Source organism: Galendromus occidentalis, unplaced genomic scaffold (genome assembly GCF_000255335.2).
Source record: "Galendromus occidentalis unplaced genomic scaffold, Mocc_1.1 scf7180000077477, whole genome shotgun sequence".
Classification (NCBI taxonomy): Eukaryota; Metazoa; Arthropoda; class Arachnida; order Mesostigmata; family Phytoseiidae; genus Galendromus; species Galendromus occidentalis.
In genome coordinates, this window is record NW_003805465.1 from 1,314,527 (window position 1) to 1,331,870 (window position 17,344).

A 17,344-nucleotide genomic window follows, 5' to 3' on the forward strand; every position below is an offset into this window, starting at 1 on the left:
GACCGGAACTCTGATTTCGCCGTCCGGCAAAACGTCGGTGCGCCATTGATCGTCGATGATGTCCACTATGGGGTCGCCTCGGATGGGATCGCTGTCCATACCGATTTGCCGCTCGTCACTGAGTGAGTCAACGATGGGTATTACCGATTGGGAACCTCTCGTTTCGCCGGGAATTTCTTCGCTCGGCCGCCACCAGCTGATCGCTCCCCGGCCCCGACCGGGCGACAGTCTTAGTCTACAAACAGTTGTTAGCAAGCGTGCCCACGTGTTGTTGACGACCCTCAGAGGGTAATGGCGCCAAATTCAAATCGCCCGAGACTCGGCTCCGCTCGACTTTGCCCACCCGAAGTCCTTGTTATGAACGGCCTGATGTGGCAACTGCCCGCTGCCCAGAGAGCTCTTCCGAAGATGATCGCTCGGATGGACCATCGTCGTGAGTCCTCCGGTAGATGGGGGATACGTTCTGGACCTACGACCCGCATATGCTCTCCCTATCGGATACTGATAAGACGAGATCCACGAGGTAATGACGAGCAAAGGTTAGGAGCGGTTCGATTACAAAAATAGTTTATTATAAGAAGGAGGAGAATATTCGCCCCGGGTGGATTTTACAGTATTATCTCGGGATTTATTTTCAGCTCTTAGCCTATAGGACGACCCGAAGAGTAGCTATACAATCTTCCGCCTTCGTCATATACGCGAGTAAATTCACTCTCTCCCTCAAGCTCCTCTGGATAAGAGACTATACAGGAACGATACGTCGTGCTCAAGATGTATCTCTTCGCAGAGATTTTCGGAGTCTGCATCAGACCTTCGAAAGATGACGACGAAACACACGAGTCCTATCCACCAAATGTGAACTCGTTGCATTGCTTTCGATCACACGTCTTCCATGGATATCTTTATGAAATACACAAGAGATGATAATGATGATGAGCAGGAAGTCGAAATGAGGCTTATCGTGTCGTTGAAGAACGAGCGTAAGCTGATTGAATATCTCCGGACCGACTTCACAGCCACGGATGCCAAGCGGGATCCATTCGGCAGAGATTCTCCGCATTGGCCGCAGCAGCTAGCAGAGACTGAACTTTGTTCGGTTCTCCCTTCTCGCATTGAGCCGAACCAGGGACGCAAACTGCAAAAAAACGGGAAGAAACTGAGTACGAGTGCTCGCGTAGTTAAGGGACTCGAGCATTCGAGAATAGACGGATATTCGGGAAACCGGGGGATACTTACGATTCAACCTTGCGGTTATCGCCAGAACCGCTTTATTAACCGCCAGAACGAGCTTCTCACCCTCCATGTCGGGTGGGGCTTCGGAAGCGGAGCCGTGATCCTCGTGATTCTTCTTGTGCCAGGTGATCATCTCGTCCCTCAGAATTGGTTTCAGAAGGGCCGTGAAAGCCGTCTGAGTGAAGCATCGAGCCACAGCAATCATCGACGCACACATGGGACCTTGAATCCCTATCGGAGTGACGAGTTCGGCGATATTCGGCGTGAGACGGAACGGAACCGGACGGCTCTGGTCGAGCTCACCGGACGAATCGCTCACATCAAACTTGTAATAGGCAGCGTTGATGAAGCCGCTATCCTGATGAATGTAAATCATGTCCGGTGACAGTCTTGTCAAGTGCAGGACGAACTCGATGAATCCACACAAAGCCAACTGGATTGAGAACTGCTTCCGGAAAGTCCAGAAATCTGTGGGGTCTACGTAGGTGCTTTCGGCCCACTCCTTGAGGAGCGTCTTGGGCACTTGGGTCTGTTGTATATCTCGGAGGATGTCTTTGAGAACCTGATGGCTCGAGGGACTTCCTCGTCCCTGAACGGACGCCAACTTTTCGTAGTACTTCGCTATGGGTGTGTCGTACTCGGTGCTCCTAGCCTGACACTTCTGTTTATAGATGTCGAGCAACGATAACGAACAGGGATTGTCCTCGACGAGTCGCATCTGAGGACTGACGGCGACGACTTTCGGTACCGTGAAATTCAGACCGCGTCGCGCAGTTTCCTTCTGTTTCCCTAGCAAGTGGTTTAGCATTCGCAAAAGCTGCAGCACACGTTCCTCACGTCGAGCGTCGCTGAGACAGGCGTCGTTCACGACGAGATACGGATAGACTTTTCCGTTCTGACCGAGAATATAGAGACGGCGAGCGGCGGTGTTATGTTTGTGGACAACGTCGACTCGCGGCATGAATCTTGAGATTTTCACGAAATGATTCCCTCTCGGCAGCAGAAACTCGCCGGGCAGGGCGACCTCCGCGGTGGCGTGGCAGAAGTTGGACATGAATCGACACTTTTCTTCGATGAGCGAGGTCTTCGGCAGGAGTTTCGTTTTGTTCTCGAGAATTTTGATCCATTTCTTCAATTTGCCGATGAGATTATGCAATTTCATGGCGTTCGCGGTCGAGAAGTCGAAGTCTGCCGTGAACTGAACTTTCATCCGCTGAAAAACTGGATCTTGAGCCGTGGCCTGCGCTCTCTTGGCGAGGCTCTCGCTCGCGGTCGTGGAGTACGTGGCCGCGACCCCGCCGCTGACCACGTTCTCGATGCCGACGCCGAATGTCGAGACGAGCTTCTTCACGAAATTCAACGTATGCGGCGTGACCGTAGCGTCGCTGACCTGCAGCCGGTTCTCGAAAGCAACGGCGTAGCACTTGGTCAGCGCCTGCTTGAGCTGACGGAGGACTTCTTCATACCAGTTTTCGCGGAACCAGACGAGTTGGTCCACGATGCCTTCGAGGCTCGACAGGACGGTCGGGTGGACGTCCCGTTGAATATGCATGATCTTTGAGCATCTCCACATCGAAGGCGTGGCTCGGAGCTGGTTCGCGGATTGCGTTTGACCGTTGCTGCCTTGCGCGTGACCTCCGGTGTTTTCGTTGCTGTTGTTCGTGGAGGCGTTCAGGTTGGCGTTCGCCGCGCTGGCTTGCTTCGCCTTGTCCGCTTCGGTACTCTTGAAGCGTTCGCGTTGCTCGACTTTTAGAGTAAGGTACAGCGTTCGGATGGGGAAATACACGGCTTGGGGACAGACTCGACCAACGGTCGTAAGCAGATTGAGGAGTTGTTTCCCCTCTTGACGTACGAGGCACGTCAAGAGTTGGGGCACCCAAGGAAGCCATAGTTGCGGTAGCACCCCGCTAAAGTATTCATCTACGCATTCACTCAACTGGAACTTTTCGTTATCGTACGTCAGTAGCCAGATCAACTTAGCGAGGTGTTTCCGGGTCTTAGCTTCATTCGAAGTGCGAGCTGCGTGCAGGTAGCATGTCACCGCGTATTCTCCCACTTGCATATTGCGATCGGCGAATGGTTCTTTGGTGAACATCGTTTCCAGGTATTCACCCCATAGAGCCCAGCCTGGAAGAATTGCATTGATGAAGTGTGAGCTTTTCGAACAGCGGAGCCTATACATTATTAATTATGATTATTATAACCGAGCCGCTAATCTCAAAGAGTGAAACATAATTCATGCATCAACATTACTACGATTTTTCTCCTGAGTTATAATAAATCCTCGAATTCGAGCATCAACTTTTGAATATTGGAAGATTTCAAGCATAAAATCCCTATCATGTATCATGACAAATGACTCATCAGTGATATTCGAATGCTCATATGTTCAATAAAGCATAAAACATATTGGAACATTAGAGCACTGATATACGATTTGAGCTATCTTGATTTTTTCTCCACAAACATGCTATCTGGGAAAATATATATCGGACAATTAAGGTTGAGTGGTCCGATGTCTTTGACGCGGAACCTTCGGCGAGCGCCTTACCTTTGTTTAGCGTGTCTTGCAGCTGCACGGCAGCAGAAAAAGCTTTGTTGGCGTCGTTCGAGCGACCCAGCTGAGATAGGAACATTCCTTTGAGCGCGCAGAACTCCGCGATCATCTCTTTGCTGAAATACTTCAAGTTTGTGCTCTCTATGACTTCGAGGCCTTCCTGGGCCTCGGTCTGGCTTCCTGAGCGCGCGCTCATGATCAGGTAGCATTTGACTTGCTGGAGGATCTTCTGGAAGCAATCTACGATGGGCACCGAAGGAATAGTGTGGATTTTGTTCAACGAGTCCAGACAGACAGTACTGAGTCCGTGTTTTCGAGCGATTTTCCCGAAATGGATTATTGTCGAAGCCGACGCGTGCACACCGATCATACTGCTGTTGGCCTGGGCGCTGTCCGCAGGAGGCGGGTTGCTAGGGTTGTGGAAGTGATCGGCTATAGCTTGATAATGGCGTTGTCTCCAAGTGAATATGTCGTTCCAGTGCGAAAGATCATCACTCAGAACCGGCAAGCGCTTCCTCCACGTTTTTACAATCGCTCGCATATCACAGATGATGTTTTTGCTTCCTGGTCCGACCGTGGACGTTGTCGTCGGCGTGAGGCTTGTATGAATTTGAGCAGCTTCCTGAAGTTCGACAATCTGCTGCGAAGCTTGCAGCATCGGTATATGGGTGTTTGAAACAATTTGTGGGAGTCTCCTCCACTCACGGATGCAGCACGACGCCACCGTTTCGACCTGAGAAGTAAGAAACATCAATCGGATGACAAGAAATTCAATTTTTTCAGACCGCGGGCCGAGCAACGCATTATAACACTCGAGGTGCTGAGAGCCAACTCCCGATCGCCAGACCGACCTTTGGTAATCTAGGAGAAAACTCACCAGTCTTTCCACCGTCCCCGACTGATTTTCGGGCTTGAAGCTGGAATCGCAGATGGCTACGTATCCTCTGTACAGATTGAGTTTCCAGAGGTACTCTCTCGGCGAGTTATGCTCCACTTGGCCGAGAGCCTCTTTCATCAACGACCAGTTGGGGATTCTCCACGCAGCTTCCAGAACGAGGTGCATGTTCTGCACCGTTTTGTTGCCGCCGTATTCGAGGAGCACTTCCCATTGATTTAGTTCCTTCGTGCAGCGGATCCAATGTTCCTCCCAGAGTCGAAACTCGCTCTGAACCGAGGCCGGCGCGGGATTCTGTGCGTATTCAATTTTGGCTTTGGACATCGCCGATTCGTAGGCTGCCTGAGCTTGCTCGAACATGCCGTGCTGCTCGTACGTCACGCCTGTGATCGTATCGGAGAACGTGGCTCTCTTCTGCCACAAACCGGCGAAGAGATCATCTTCGCGTAAGAGACTGTACATCTCCGAGAGACAGTCTAGCGCCTCTTGATGGAGCGTGAGTTGTGGAGGGGTCGCGACAATCTGCTGATCCGGCTCAGAACAGTCCATTGGTTGAGGCTGCTGCTGAGATTGAGTCAGTTGTTGCTGTTGCTGGGAGGCTTGCTGCAGTTGGGATGGTTGCTGCTGCTGCTGTTGTGCAGCGACGGCGGTGCTCGTCGCACGCTTTGGCGTTTTGTCCGCTGTCGCCACGACGTGCTCGAGCTGCAGGGTAGACCAATACCACATGTTGTGCGATTTCCCGGTGTACTTGACAACTGTGGGCTTGAGCTGAACGTTGGAACAGTGCGAGAAGGCCTCACAGAAAGTTCCGATCGCGTTCGGGTGGCAGTCTTTCTGCGTTTGATGGATGCCCGAGCAAACGAACGCCGCCAAATCGACACCTAACGAGGTCTGTTGCTTCTCGCCGAGGATTTTCCAGATCTTCGGGAACATCTGGACCCAGAGATGCTGAGCCAGTGTAGTGTCGTGGTGGCAGAGCTGGATGATGGCAGAGAGCGCGTACTCGATTTTGAATCTCTTACGGTTCTCGTTCATGACGCGCACCGTATTGTTGAGGACGTGGAAATTTTTCGAGATATTTGCCGCCGTCGGGGCGTTGTCCGAAAGCTTCAGATCGTTCAAATTGAACTCGAGTACGTCCTCGGGCATAGACTCGCTGGTGTCCATTGGTTCGTATTTCGTGAACGTGAACGGCGTACGCATGTTCTGGTCGGCTTGGGTCGCGATCGTTGTGAACGCGGGGATCAGAGGACCTCCGGGCGCGGGCTCGAGTGTATTCTCCATGACGGCAGTGACGAGAACCAACTCGATGCATTGCTTTATCCAGAAATGGGCTCCCATCGTCTCCCAGTTCTGGAAACAGGTTATGTACACGAGACGATCGTAGAGTCTTTTCTTTATCGACTGGTCGTAGATTTCGAAGAATTTCGCCCGGATGTGAGGTTGCACGCATCGAAGGCCCGCCATGAAAGCTGGTTCGAGTTTCGAGGAGAGTTCCGAGTTCTTTAGCGTCGGATCGCAGAACACAAAATGTATAAGCTCCAGGAATTGCGCCTGGAGCTCGAGATCGTCGGGGAATTTCTTCTCCACCCACGACATGAGTTTCACGAGTAGGATCGATTTCTCGCGTAGGCTTGGAGTTTGGTTGACGGCGAAAGGGCTTTTGCTCCGAATCCACTCGTCTACCATTTTCGTAATGGCTCGCAGAACCTTGGCTTCTGGAGTTTTCTCTATGAGTTGTACGAGAATCTGGCCGATATAGGTCTTCCGCATTTCCGGGCCCATGACTCCCACTCTGTATTTGACGAGGTCCAGGCACAGGATCAGGAGCTCCAGACCCATTGGATTCGGATTGATGTCGTTGGATCCGGCGATGTGTTCTCGCTGCAGCTTGGACAAGGTTTTCATGAAGGGTGTTATGAGCCGATCGATATAGCATGGATTGCTCCAGCATGCGGCCTTGAGCACCATAAGCGGTCCGTGGAGTAGAGAAGGATTGGCCATGCTCACTCTGGAAGAAAAAAATCGGGAGATCGAATCAGACTTGTCCTAAGCTACCGCGTCGTCATCCGAAATTATCTACTGAACACTTAGGGATAATAGAATATTCGAATTACGTGGACTTTTTCTTTAACTTCGGCGTAACCTTCCTGTGAACGGTACACATTGAATCATAACGTATACGCAAACGATTCGAGATTCACGGCAACGTAGGCATGCCCCGACAGAGAAATTCATGCATCGGAAAATTCCTGATCGCTTTAGGCGATATGATCATTATTATCATCATAATTATTATTACTGTTAGGACGTGAACGAACATTCAGTACATATCAGAGAGAGAAAATAAATTCATTCCAGGGTGGCAGCTCAACAACTTGAAACACGTTAGATTTCACTCACTTCTCGTAATTCGTGAGACCATCCGTGACCACCTTGAACATTTGTGTGTATAGGAACTCCAACTCTTCGTACTTCGTGGAATTCGCCTCCGGCGGGAAGATCTTCATCAAGCGGGAGAACACTGTGTACAAACTACTCAGGACCTGGAAAGAGATGCAGACGTGGAGGGAACACCGATGGGGACAAGGGTCGCTTACGGGGCGAAATATCCGGATTCGTGTCGTTTTCCGCTCGTCAACCGCTCGATGAGGGGGTGGAAGAGCTTACCGCTCGGATCGAGATGTTCATGCAGGCAGCAAGCCCACGTTGGACTTGCTTGAACGCGGCTAGGATCGATTCTTTGCGGAGGATCGTAAGAAGGAGAGCCAGCGTATCGAGAGAAGAACAGATGTTCGGGTAGTTCGGCTGCGAGACTGACTCGACGGTGACAAGGAGTTTCTCGAGCCAAGTCAGTTTCAGCTCTGCGTCCGCCCAGAGCTCGGGCCGGAACGCCGTTTTCAACAAAAACTGGCAACGCTTGGACAGAGCGTCGCTAGCTGGATTGGCTGCGTTCATCATCGCAACACCTGTAGAATTCGCAGCGTTTGCCGTTGCGGCGGCAACGTTGTCTCCGACCTGGTACGGAAAAAAAATTCAACAATTACTGCCAGAGGTCTAAATTAAAAGTAGGTAATTGATCGGAGGGCTTGTTCAAGAAAGGCTACAAGCACCGGAACTCGAGTCTATGACAGCGAGCGCAAGGCTCACGACCGTACCTGGCACGCCATTCGAATGAGGAAGTTCACAATCGCATCCGTATGAGTTTTCTCAAGAGGCTTCAGGTTGACCTGTTGTTCATTGGGTTTCACGTCACTCGTAGCGCCGTCCTGCGTTTCTCGGATCCTTTCCAGCTCCCACTTGATGACGACTTCGGCCAAATCCACGCTCAGTTTCTTGTGCTCGAGCTGCGCGTTGGCGGTGAAGCCGAGCCGTTGCACGGAGCTCACTATGTGCGCGATCAAATGATGCCTCACCGGGTAGTAGATATGGTGATGCCGGCACATGAGTTGGAGCATGTGCACCAGCTGCGCCAGGGTGTGACCCTCCTCGATGATGATTTTCTTCGTCCAGTGCGTGAGCATCTGGTTTCCGTCCTCCATACGCGCAGGCATCGCGGGCGTGAGAATTTCGAGAGCTTGTCGCACAACGGTGCGGGCTTCCACAGCGTGAGCTTTGAGCAGGCTGTGGAATACCTGGAGCACGATCTTCTTATGGATAGCGAATTTCGCGATGATGTGAGCGAGTAGGAGGTGCCCGTGGTATTTCGTAGCGGGATCGACGGAATTTTTCGGTAGCAGGCAAGGCCATGCGTATGTCATCAGTCGGCGCAATTTGATGCCCTGTCTTTTGTTCTCCGCGTCGTGGATGTGCGGCGACGCCTGATCGACGAAGAGACAGGACAGCTGGAGGAGCAGGATCCGGACCTGGGAATAAATTCATAGGTTCGATAAAGTCCTTCAATGGCGGTCTTATTCATCGATTCATTCATTTAGGCGTATGCCTGATACGGGGGTAGCAACAGACGAGACAATAAATGGCTTTGTCAGAACGTCGGGAAAAAGATTCAGGAAGAGACTCTCACCGAATCCAACGTCAAGCGAGGGTTGTCGATGACTCTCAGGATAAAAACGGAGATGACATTCTCATCCAAATCCTGATCGGGAGTCGGCTCGCTTCCGATGAGTTCGGGTCCGTTGCCTTTTTCGAACGAGTCCGTGAACGCAGGGATGATGATGTGTTGCAGAACCTTTGCAATGAGCTCTTGAGGAAAATTCACCGCTCGCTCAGATAGAGCGACAAACTTGAAGAACGCTTCTCTTTTCCACTGCACCGTGTACTTGATGACGACAACGTTTTCGATGAAGTCCTTCAGAAACTTGAAGTCAGCGATGAATCGATTGACGAAGGCTCTCAGCAGTTGGAAGAGCAGCTCAACGTCGTCGATATTCTGCTTGCAGTAGTGCAGCAGCGACTTGACGATGAGCTTCGGGGTGCGCCAGTGGTCGGCGTCGGAGATCTCCACGCAGCTCTGGGTGTGTCGCGTCTGGAACTCGTCTGAAATCCAGATCTCGCGCAACATGGCCACGATCAAGGGATTCTTCACCAGGAAATCCGTTTGATTTTCGAATTTGATCAGTAGGCCGATAGCTCGGACTCCGAGATATTCGAAGTCGTAGCGTGCGTTGGCGCTCGCCAGCTGCGGGATCGAGCTCATATCGAAATTCGGGAACGCGGTCGCGATGGCGGCTTTGCCCGTCGGTGTCAAGCTGACCGCGAGCAGTCTCCCGATCACCAGCGGATTGTCGAGCAGTACCTTCCGGAGCTCTTGTCCCTTGTCCCCCTTCAGCAGATATTCGAAGTATCTGATGTACTGATGGTTTTGAACCGCGGCGTCCGACATGACGACCTCGATGGTTTTCTCGGGATATTTCCGCAAGAACTTCGCCAAGGGTTCGTGAAGGGGCGAGGCCGCTTCGATGAGGAGGAGTTTCTCATGAGAAAGAATCGTCGAAACCAACGACTCGATCAGGGTCTCTTTCGCCGCGGGGACCTGGTGGAAAATTTCGATGATCGCAATACACTGCTTCAGTTCGATGTTCATCGGCTTTCCCTGACTCTTATTCTGAATGCAGATCTCAAACCAGCGTCGGAGCAGAAGCTGCAGCTGGTCACACAGCTTGTCGTTGAACGTATGAGGGAAGAGAAGCGTCAAATAGCTCAAGCGTTGCAGAATGCTGAGATTAACGTGTCTGAACTCGGCGAGGTGGATCAGGAGGCCGCGAATGTGTTTGTGCACGGTCTCGATCTTGATTCCGTTGCCGCTGATGAATTTCTTCATGCACTGGAACGCGGCCTCTTGGAGCTCGCCGTTGGCCGAATTCAGGACTTTGTACAAAACGGTGAAAACTTTCTCGCGGTGCGGCTCGTTGTCGATGTAGTGTAGGGTGGCGAGACAATTCAAAGCCGCCTTTCTCAGATCTCCGAGTAGACTCTGCGAATTCTTGTAACAGGCATTCTTCATCAAGGTCTGATCCTCGTTATCACAGATGGCCAACAGTTCCTGAATGAAAAGCCTGTGCTCGGGCTGTTCCAGATCCAGACTGAACAGCCGCGGTTGGAGCGCCGTACAGAACGTATTGCCTTCCATTAGTCCGATCTGAACGTTGACCGGCTGATGTTTGAGCGTGTGTTTCTTCGGTGGAAGGATCTCCTTGAGAGCGTCTTTGTGAGGTTCCATGATCTCGGTGATGCTTTTGCCGGTCACGTCGCTCAGAACCCGTAGACTGTCCATGGCCTGCTGACGAACGCAGGTATTCGGCGACGTAATTTGCCGGACGAGCTCCGTCGTCACGTCGTTGAAGGATTTCTTCTGTGCGTCGATCAGCTCGTCGGACGTCCCGTCCGGCAGCGGGCTACCGCAGAGCACCAAGAGCTTATCGAGAGCTGTCTTGGCGTGGTCTACGGCGCCGTTCGACACTTCATAGGTGAGGTCCATCATGACAAACAAGAGGGCTTTAACAAGTTGCAACTGATGTTGGAGAGCCCAAATCAGGGGCAGTCGCTCCATCAGGGATCGAACCCCGAGGCTGCCGCCGGTTTTGGCGTACCACGCTCGATCGTAGCACAGCGAGGACACGCGCTCGCTGAGGTACTCGATCAGCGGAAGCGATGAGGCTCGCTCACGAGAGCCCAACAGCGTCACTGATGTTTCGATAATTACAGATGCAGCCAATTCGCCCCTGGTATAGAGATCCTTGTCCTCGAGACCCATGATGTCAACGATGGCGTCGACGAGGACCAAGGGATCCATGAACGAGTTCAGCTTCCCGCTCTGGAAAGCCTGCTTGTGCACTGCCATGAGAGGTCCTGCCTGTTGGCTCACGGCGACCATCGTGTAGTGTTTCACCAGATGGAACATGAAGCCGAAAGCGTCCGATTGGTTATCGTTCTTCTTGGCCGCACAAAACATCGCTTTCACGGCCGTTTTGTGGGTGTTTCGGTGCAGCTGATGTTGGCAGATGTAGAGAACGCTGTACGGCGCGATTGGTCCGCGTTGGAAGGCGGCATCCCTGAAGAACGCTTCGACCGGAATGTTCGTCTCCAGAGGTGTGAGATGAGAGAGCAGATAGCCCCGGACAATGTCCCAGCTCTTTTCTCTGTAGAAAGCGTCGTTCGAAGTCCGCAGCGTATCGTAGGCCACTTCGACTAGCCGGTTCATCGGCATCCAGATCGGCATCTTATGATCGACGAACGAAACGAGGATCGCCGGTCCGTCGAGCGGATACTCGCTGAACTTCAGCTTCTGTGGCTCGACGAGCATTTTCCGATTGCCTCCTCCGAACTTGCCGAGTACGCGGAAGGCTATCTGGGCGACGTTGTCTTGAGGGTTTCTGAGTGTTTTCCACAGCGCTTGCATCAATTCCGCTCGCACCGGCTGGATGTGCTCGTAGAGATAGTCAGGGAGCAAGTTGTCAACACAGAGCTCCAGAGTACGGAGACCTTGACTGATCAAGGTCTGACTGCCGTTCAAAGCCGAAACCAGAGGGTCCATGAGCATGGGGAGGAAGGGGAGCAGAGCGCTCAGCCGAACAGGGACCGTTAGGCAGAGTTCGACAAAAAGATCCTTCATGTGCTGTTTATGCAAACCGCTCTGCAGCTGATTTAGACCCTGCAGAAGGGTCGGCAGGAGAGGGAGGAACTCGTGGTAGAGGAGATCATGTGAACCACCGCCTATCGAACGGAAGAGCGCTCGCAGAAGCAGGAAATAGTTGTACGGATCCTTCGCACTCAATGCCAATTTCATCGAGCGATTCACGATCTTGTGGAGATGGGGTTTGAGCATCTGCTCGTTCTCGGTTGGGAACAAAGACACCGATCCGAACACCAACTTGAAGAGTTTCAAGTACAGCCCGGACATTTCCGCGTTCGCTGGAATAAAGAAGCCGAAGGAATGAGCGGACGCGGAGATAAAACTGACACCCGAATCTTCTGTACGGACACCCTTACTATCGGAGCTCTGGCCCGTATGAGAGGTCATACGAGCTGCTGCATATTCGGATTCGGTCGTTGATTCAAATCAGTGTGAAGAGCGTTCTCGGAACGAGACTCACAGCCCATCTCGTCCATTCGGTCGAGTAGATATTCCACGAGTATGGTGGCGAATATGGAAGATGTAGTTCTGTTCGCCAGGAGATAATTAGCCACAGTCTGAAGAAGCGGATTCTTGTTCAAGCGCTCGACAACGTAATCGATTGTCGCCGTGAAAACGGCGCGGAACATAGCCGGAGTCATCATCGTGAAAACTCCGCCGAAGTAATCCAACACCTGCAAAAAGCCACGCTGAGCTCAGTATCCCTCAGAGCGGAAGAATTTCATAGGAATGACAATTCGTTCGAAAATCCTTTAAATATTCACGCGAGTACACAAGAATTCCGTGAAGAGCTTACTTCTTTCTCTTCTTTGCTCTTCTGGGCCAATACCGCAGCTGTAGGCGTGGGAAACTGCGGACGCACAGCTGGCGAGAAACCCTGGAGAACGAAAGCGTTGTTCCCCGTGGAGACTTGCAGCGGCAACGTGTAGATGTCGAGAGTGAGCAGAGCGTATTTCACGAGACGCGTGTAGATGACAGTTTCTTTCGTTTGGAACGTTTTGTCATCCGCTCCCGCAGGCGCGGCTTTGCACGCAGAAATCCCCCAGGTAATTGTCTTCACCCCGCAAACGAGAGTTTTGATCAGTCCGCGACAGTCAACGACATTGCAGTACGGCGTGCTCGGAGTGTTCCGTAGCTCGGCCAAGCAACTCGCACGCGACGGAGGGACCGCGCTGTCGCCCTTAGAACCGAGGGCGGCTTGTCCGCCGTCGGTCTTGACGTTCGAAGCGCTCGACACCGGGTTCGCCGACGGCGGCTCCGTTTTGACGACGATCTCATTCGGTCTCGGACCGACCGTCGATGACGTACCCGCCGCGTCGGTGGCTTTCGCCGCTAGTGCGACTTTCGCCGAGGCGCTTTCTTCGGCGAATTGCTTACTGGCCTTGACGAGCGCCGGCAGCTGAACGCGTGACATTGTGCGAAACTTCATCTCGAATACTTGCAATAGACGCGTGATAAGCTCCCGTCCTTGTATCATGGTTTGCTCCTGATTTTGCCCTTCTGCGTCCATCTGAGATTTACCCCTAATAGGCTCGACCAAATTCAGGAGGAGCTTACACGACATCGTCTGTATCGAGATCGGTAGACTGTCATCGTGAACATTCTTGGAAAAAACCGAGACAGCCGCACTCAGGTGCTTCAGCGGTAGGTTCTGCCGTACATGATGCACCAGGTCAGCAAGCGTCGAATACGCCAACGGTCGAAGGCTCTCGTTCGCTGTCCAACCGTTCCCGAGTAAAATATTCTCATCGAATAGCTTGTCAATGCTTCCGACGAATCTACCGCGAAGTTCGGTAGCTAGTATGTGACGCGCAGCTATCAGCAGCTCTTTACGGAGATGCGCAACTTCCGGCGGACACGACGTGAGCAGCGCGAGCATACCGTCTGCAAGCTGGGTCGCATTAGCATTCACGACATCTTGGTAGATTTTGACGATGTAAGCGAGGAAGCTCAGGGTTTTTATCTGAGCAGCCATGAAATCGACGAAGACTTCCCTGTTGAAATCCTTGTGAGCCCGCAACTCTTCCGACGGTTGCAGGACAATCGTATCGAGAATTAGCGGAATGAACTCCGCAACGTCGCGATGAACGTTTTGTTTGTACAATTGATACATCAGCACGACGATGATGGGAAGTTCGGCGAGGACTTTCAGCGAAAGAACCGCCTTGGGAATGATGTTCACCGATGCGTATGGGCCTGCAAGATGGGGAAGCGAACTTAAGCCGGAAACCGCCGTGATTTTTGGGGAACTTCGGTGTGTCCGCTTCGAAACTCCTTCAGGAAATATCGCCGCTCGGAAAAATCCAGCTTTGGAAACCCCGGAATCAGGGCGGGTTTTAGACTTACCATCCCCCAATCCGACCTGAACCACCGTGGTCGTGAAAGTCTCGTTCAAGAGGGTGTCCATCGACACTTCGGTGATATCTTGTACCCTGATAGCACCTTCGCGGGGCTCAAAGATCTTCTCCAATTGATTTGGGAGCCCCCGGTAAATGCTTTTCACGAACACAAGAAACTTTGAGATCTCCGAATTGAATGGTGGCCTAAACTGCTTGTGCAGCTCGATAATGATGCGAAGGCACACGAGCACGTTGTCCTCATTCTCGACTTCCAAGAGTTTGAACATTACGCTCAGGATCGCCTTGACATGGCTCCGCAAACATTCGTTCGTCGGCAGCCGATGGAGTATTTCCAAAATGAGTTTCCGCGTGATCTGCATCGAATGCTCTGCGATGTATTGTGGCTCGCCTTCTTCCAGAACTCGCAGAAAAATCGGCATCGAATGTTGCAGAAATTGTACGTATTGTGGCGATGAACATATGGTCTGAGGGAAAAACATGAATTACTCGATCGATATCTGATGCGTTCATTTCGGTATCTGTTTTAGCTTTTTTATCGTTTTTTTTATCTTCTCTCTATCTGTTTTTATCATTCTATTTCTCAAGTGGAAATACGCGGTCCCGTGATTTCGGAGTTCACCGGGTTCTTACCTCGAAATCCTCGCTGAGCTCTTGCGCCGCTTTCTGCTTAGAGTCATCCTCTGAAAAGTTGTGAGGTCGAGGATAAATTCTCGCTGGGGAGAGGAAGGGAAGGGGGATTTGACGAGTATCGAATATCGATATCCACCCGTTGCGTTCCGGAGGAACATCCTCGTCATCCGCGCATACGTACTTGCTGAAGGATCTGTCAGAAGACTGACATACGATTTGTAGGTGTTCATTTGAGCTATTGGATCCAGCATCGACGACGGAGCAGGAAGGGGAACCGTTGAAGACGAGCCCGTTTGTCCAGCTGTGCCACTGAACGGCCCTGCAGCGGAGCCTGCAGTCGCTTGTGGTGCCTGACCATTCGGCATCACGTTTCCCGACGGCGTACTTGGAGTCGGTGGGGCACTCATCTGCAATCGAGATCGATGCTAACATTTTCGATTCACTTCCGCCGCATGTAGTTACGGCTACGGCGAGGTGCTTTGTCAAGAGACTCACAAGCGGTCAGCACCGAATCAGAGCTTGCGTTGCTGAATTATCTCTCAAAACATTTAGTGTCCCAAGGTGCTCTGGGAGCATCGAAAGGCTCCTCATGATAAGCCACGGACATACCGACCCCCGAACAGTGCGTGCCAAGAAAGTTTCGAAGACCGTACTCGGAGAGCATTGGTTAAGCCAGAGCAGAGGCACCTCGCAATTTCTCGAATTCTGGCCTCGGCGATCCTTCATTATTAGAGGTCGCAGTCGGAGGCTCTGCCATTGATTCCAGCCTCACAACTCGGAAACCTGAATCACTTTCTCCATGCGTAGCAAATAGGTGCTTCTCTTTTTTCCGACTTCGCGCTCAAACATGGTAAAACCTCGGTGGTAAAAGACGAACGCATTCGGCGGTTTAGCGGAGCTCCTGTAAGGATCGCGACTCGCCGGCAGAGACCTTCGACTCTCGTTCGCTAGCTTCTTGTTCCAGAAATTCCGAATCGGTGCAAAACTGTCCAGTAAGAGCAGAGAACACGCCCGATGCCGAACTTCTGAGCGAAGCATACCGTGATAAACCTGGCGGGCTAAATACTGAGATTGAACGATTGACGAATTACGGCATGTTCCGTGGAAGCAAACGGCTGCCTTGCTCCATATTCCCTTCTCGAGATGGTGAGGATTAACTCTATTGCGAATCCCGGTCGAACCCCGGCATGAAAGCTCGAAATACTACATTCGTGCGCCGACAACCGGTCCACCATAGGTGGTTGTTTTTCGAGTAGTCTACTCACATTCGGTGATCTGTTGAACTTCGAAAAGTCACTCTATAGGTTCGATACACGTACACGAGCATTCATCTCTCGAAATCATCGCCCCCGGTACGTTCCTCGACGGATTATTCCACGAAATCTCACGAATAGCGACCGAGCGAACGGCGCAAACACCGCTAAATACTGAACTGAACCGCCAGAAACAGTGGAACAACAGCGGGACTCCGAAACCAGACGGGTGTTTTAGCTTGGAATTGTCTCAGCGCGGGGACCGAGCGAGAGAAAAGATCCCTCAAGATATCGATTGGATGAGCGTATTTCGGCGTGGGACTCGCTAGATTACGAGGAAATCTTTTTCAGAAACTCGCGACCGGAGTACATATGCACATGGGTCGCCGTGGCTTCCGGAAACCGGCCGATTCCGACGGTCGGGTCGGTCACACACTGTCACACTGCTTCGCTCAGCGGGACACATGATGAGGAAGTTGAGCGTGTCCGGGACCGCCTGGCGAAATGAGACGCAGACGACCCCGAGGAGCGGCCATATGGGCAAATATGGCGGAGATGGCGCGCTTTTCGAGAATCCGAGAATTATCGTATCTCTAATCGCAGAACACTCATCCCTTCCAATGACCACCTCCGAGAACTCTCGGTACCTCGGGATAAGGAACCCCGGAAGCATCCGAGTTTTATCACCAGAGAACATGGAGCTCTCACAAGAATCATCCGAGCATCCTCGCTATTAGGTATCCAAAAACTATGGGAGTCTCATCATCAGCATCAGCGGAGGTCCTAGACTTGAGTGGCGGTCCCGAGTCCCTGTCCCTGCAGGGATCATTGGGGATTATCGGGATGAAAGAGCAGAAAATTATCGGAACTCTATCAACAGGGGACGGAGCCCTCAGGAGGACCAGGCCCGAGAAACTGCGGGATACGGAATCCGAGAATCATTATCGGTGTTCTATCCAGAGCATAGAGCTCATTCATCATTCAGAGATCATAGACCTCATAGCTGACTAGCTATTGCAGGACGGCATCTGGAGAGCTAAACGAGCAGCAACACGGATCGCAGAAGTATATCACTCCAAAGTCATGCGCCAAGGTCTCTCACATGGAGATTCCTATGAACGGCTGTAGATACGGCAATATAAGGATTGGCGCGGAGCTGATTATACATAGAGCTCATAGCTCATGCTTACGAGCATCGAATCCGGGAGTCCTCCGCCTGAGAGACCCTATCGGACTCGATCCAGGGGCGTAGCCAGACCTTTTTGTCCACGAAGCTAAAAAGGTATGCCAAATCCTCCGAACTCTCCTCTCATGCTCCCTTGC

The 17,344-nt window shown here is 52.0% G+C and overlaps 1 protein-coding gene across 1 annotated transcript; it reads right to left on the minus strand.

Annotated features, from left to right (window-relative positions):
* Positions 1 to 731: 731 nt before the first annotated feature.
* Nipped-A (Transcription-associated protein Nipped-A) lies at positions 732 to 15,037 on the minus strand. Its single transcript, XM_029111948.1, has 13 exons — positions 14,950 to 15,037; positions 14,769 to 14,818; positions 14,125 to 14,602; positions 12,575 to 13,974; positions 12,239 to 12,452; positions 8,710 to 12,056; positions 7,844 to 8,551; positions 7,356 to 7,703; positions 7,089 to 7,231; positions 4,668 to 6,696; positions 3,785 to 4,523; positions 1,223 to 3,360; positions 732 to 1,103 (listed from the first exon to the last, which is right to left on the minus strand). The coding sequence occupies exons 1-13, from the start codon at positions 15,017 to 15,019 to the stop codon at positions 1,011 to 1,013; spliced, it is 11,757 nt and encodes a 3,918-aa protein (XP_028967781.1). The 5' UTR covers positions 15,020 to 15,037; the 3' UTR covers positions 732 to 1,010.
* Between the last annotated feature and the right edge of the window lie 2,307 nt (positions 15,038 to 17,344).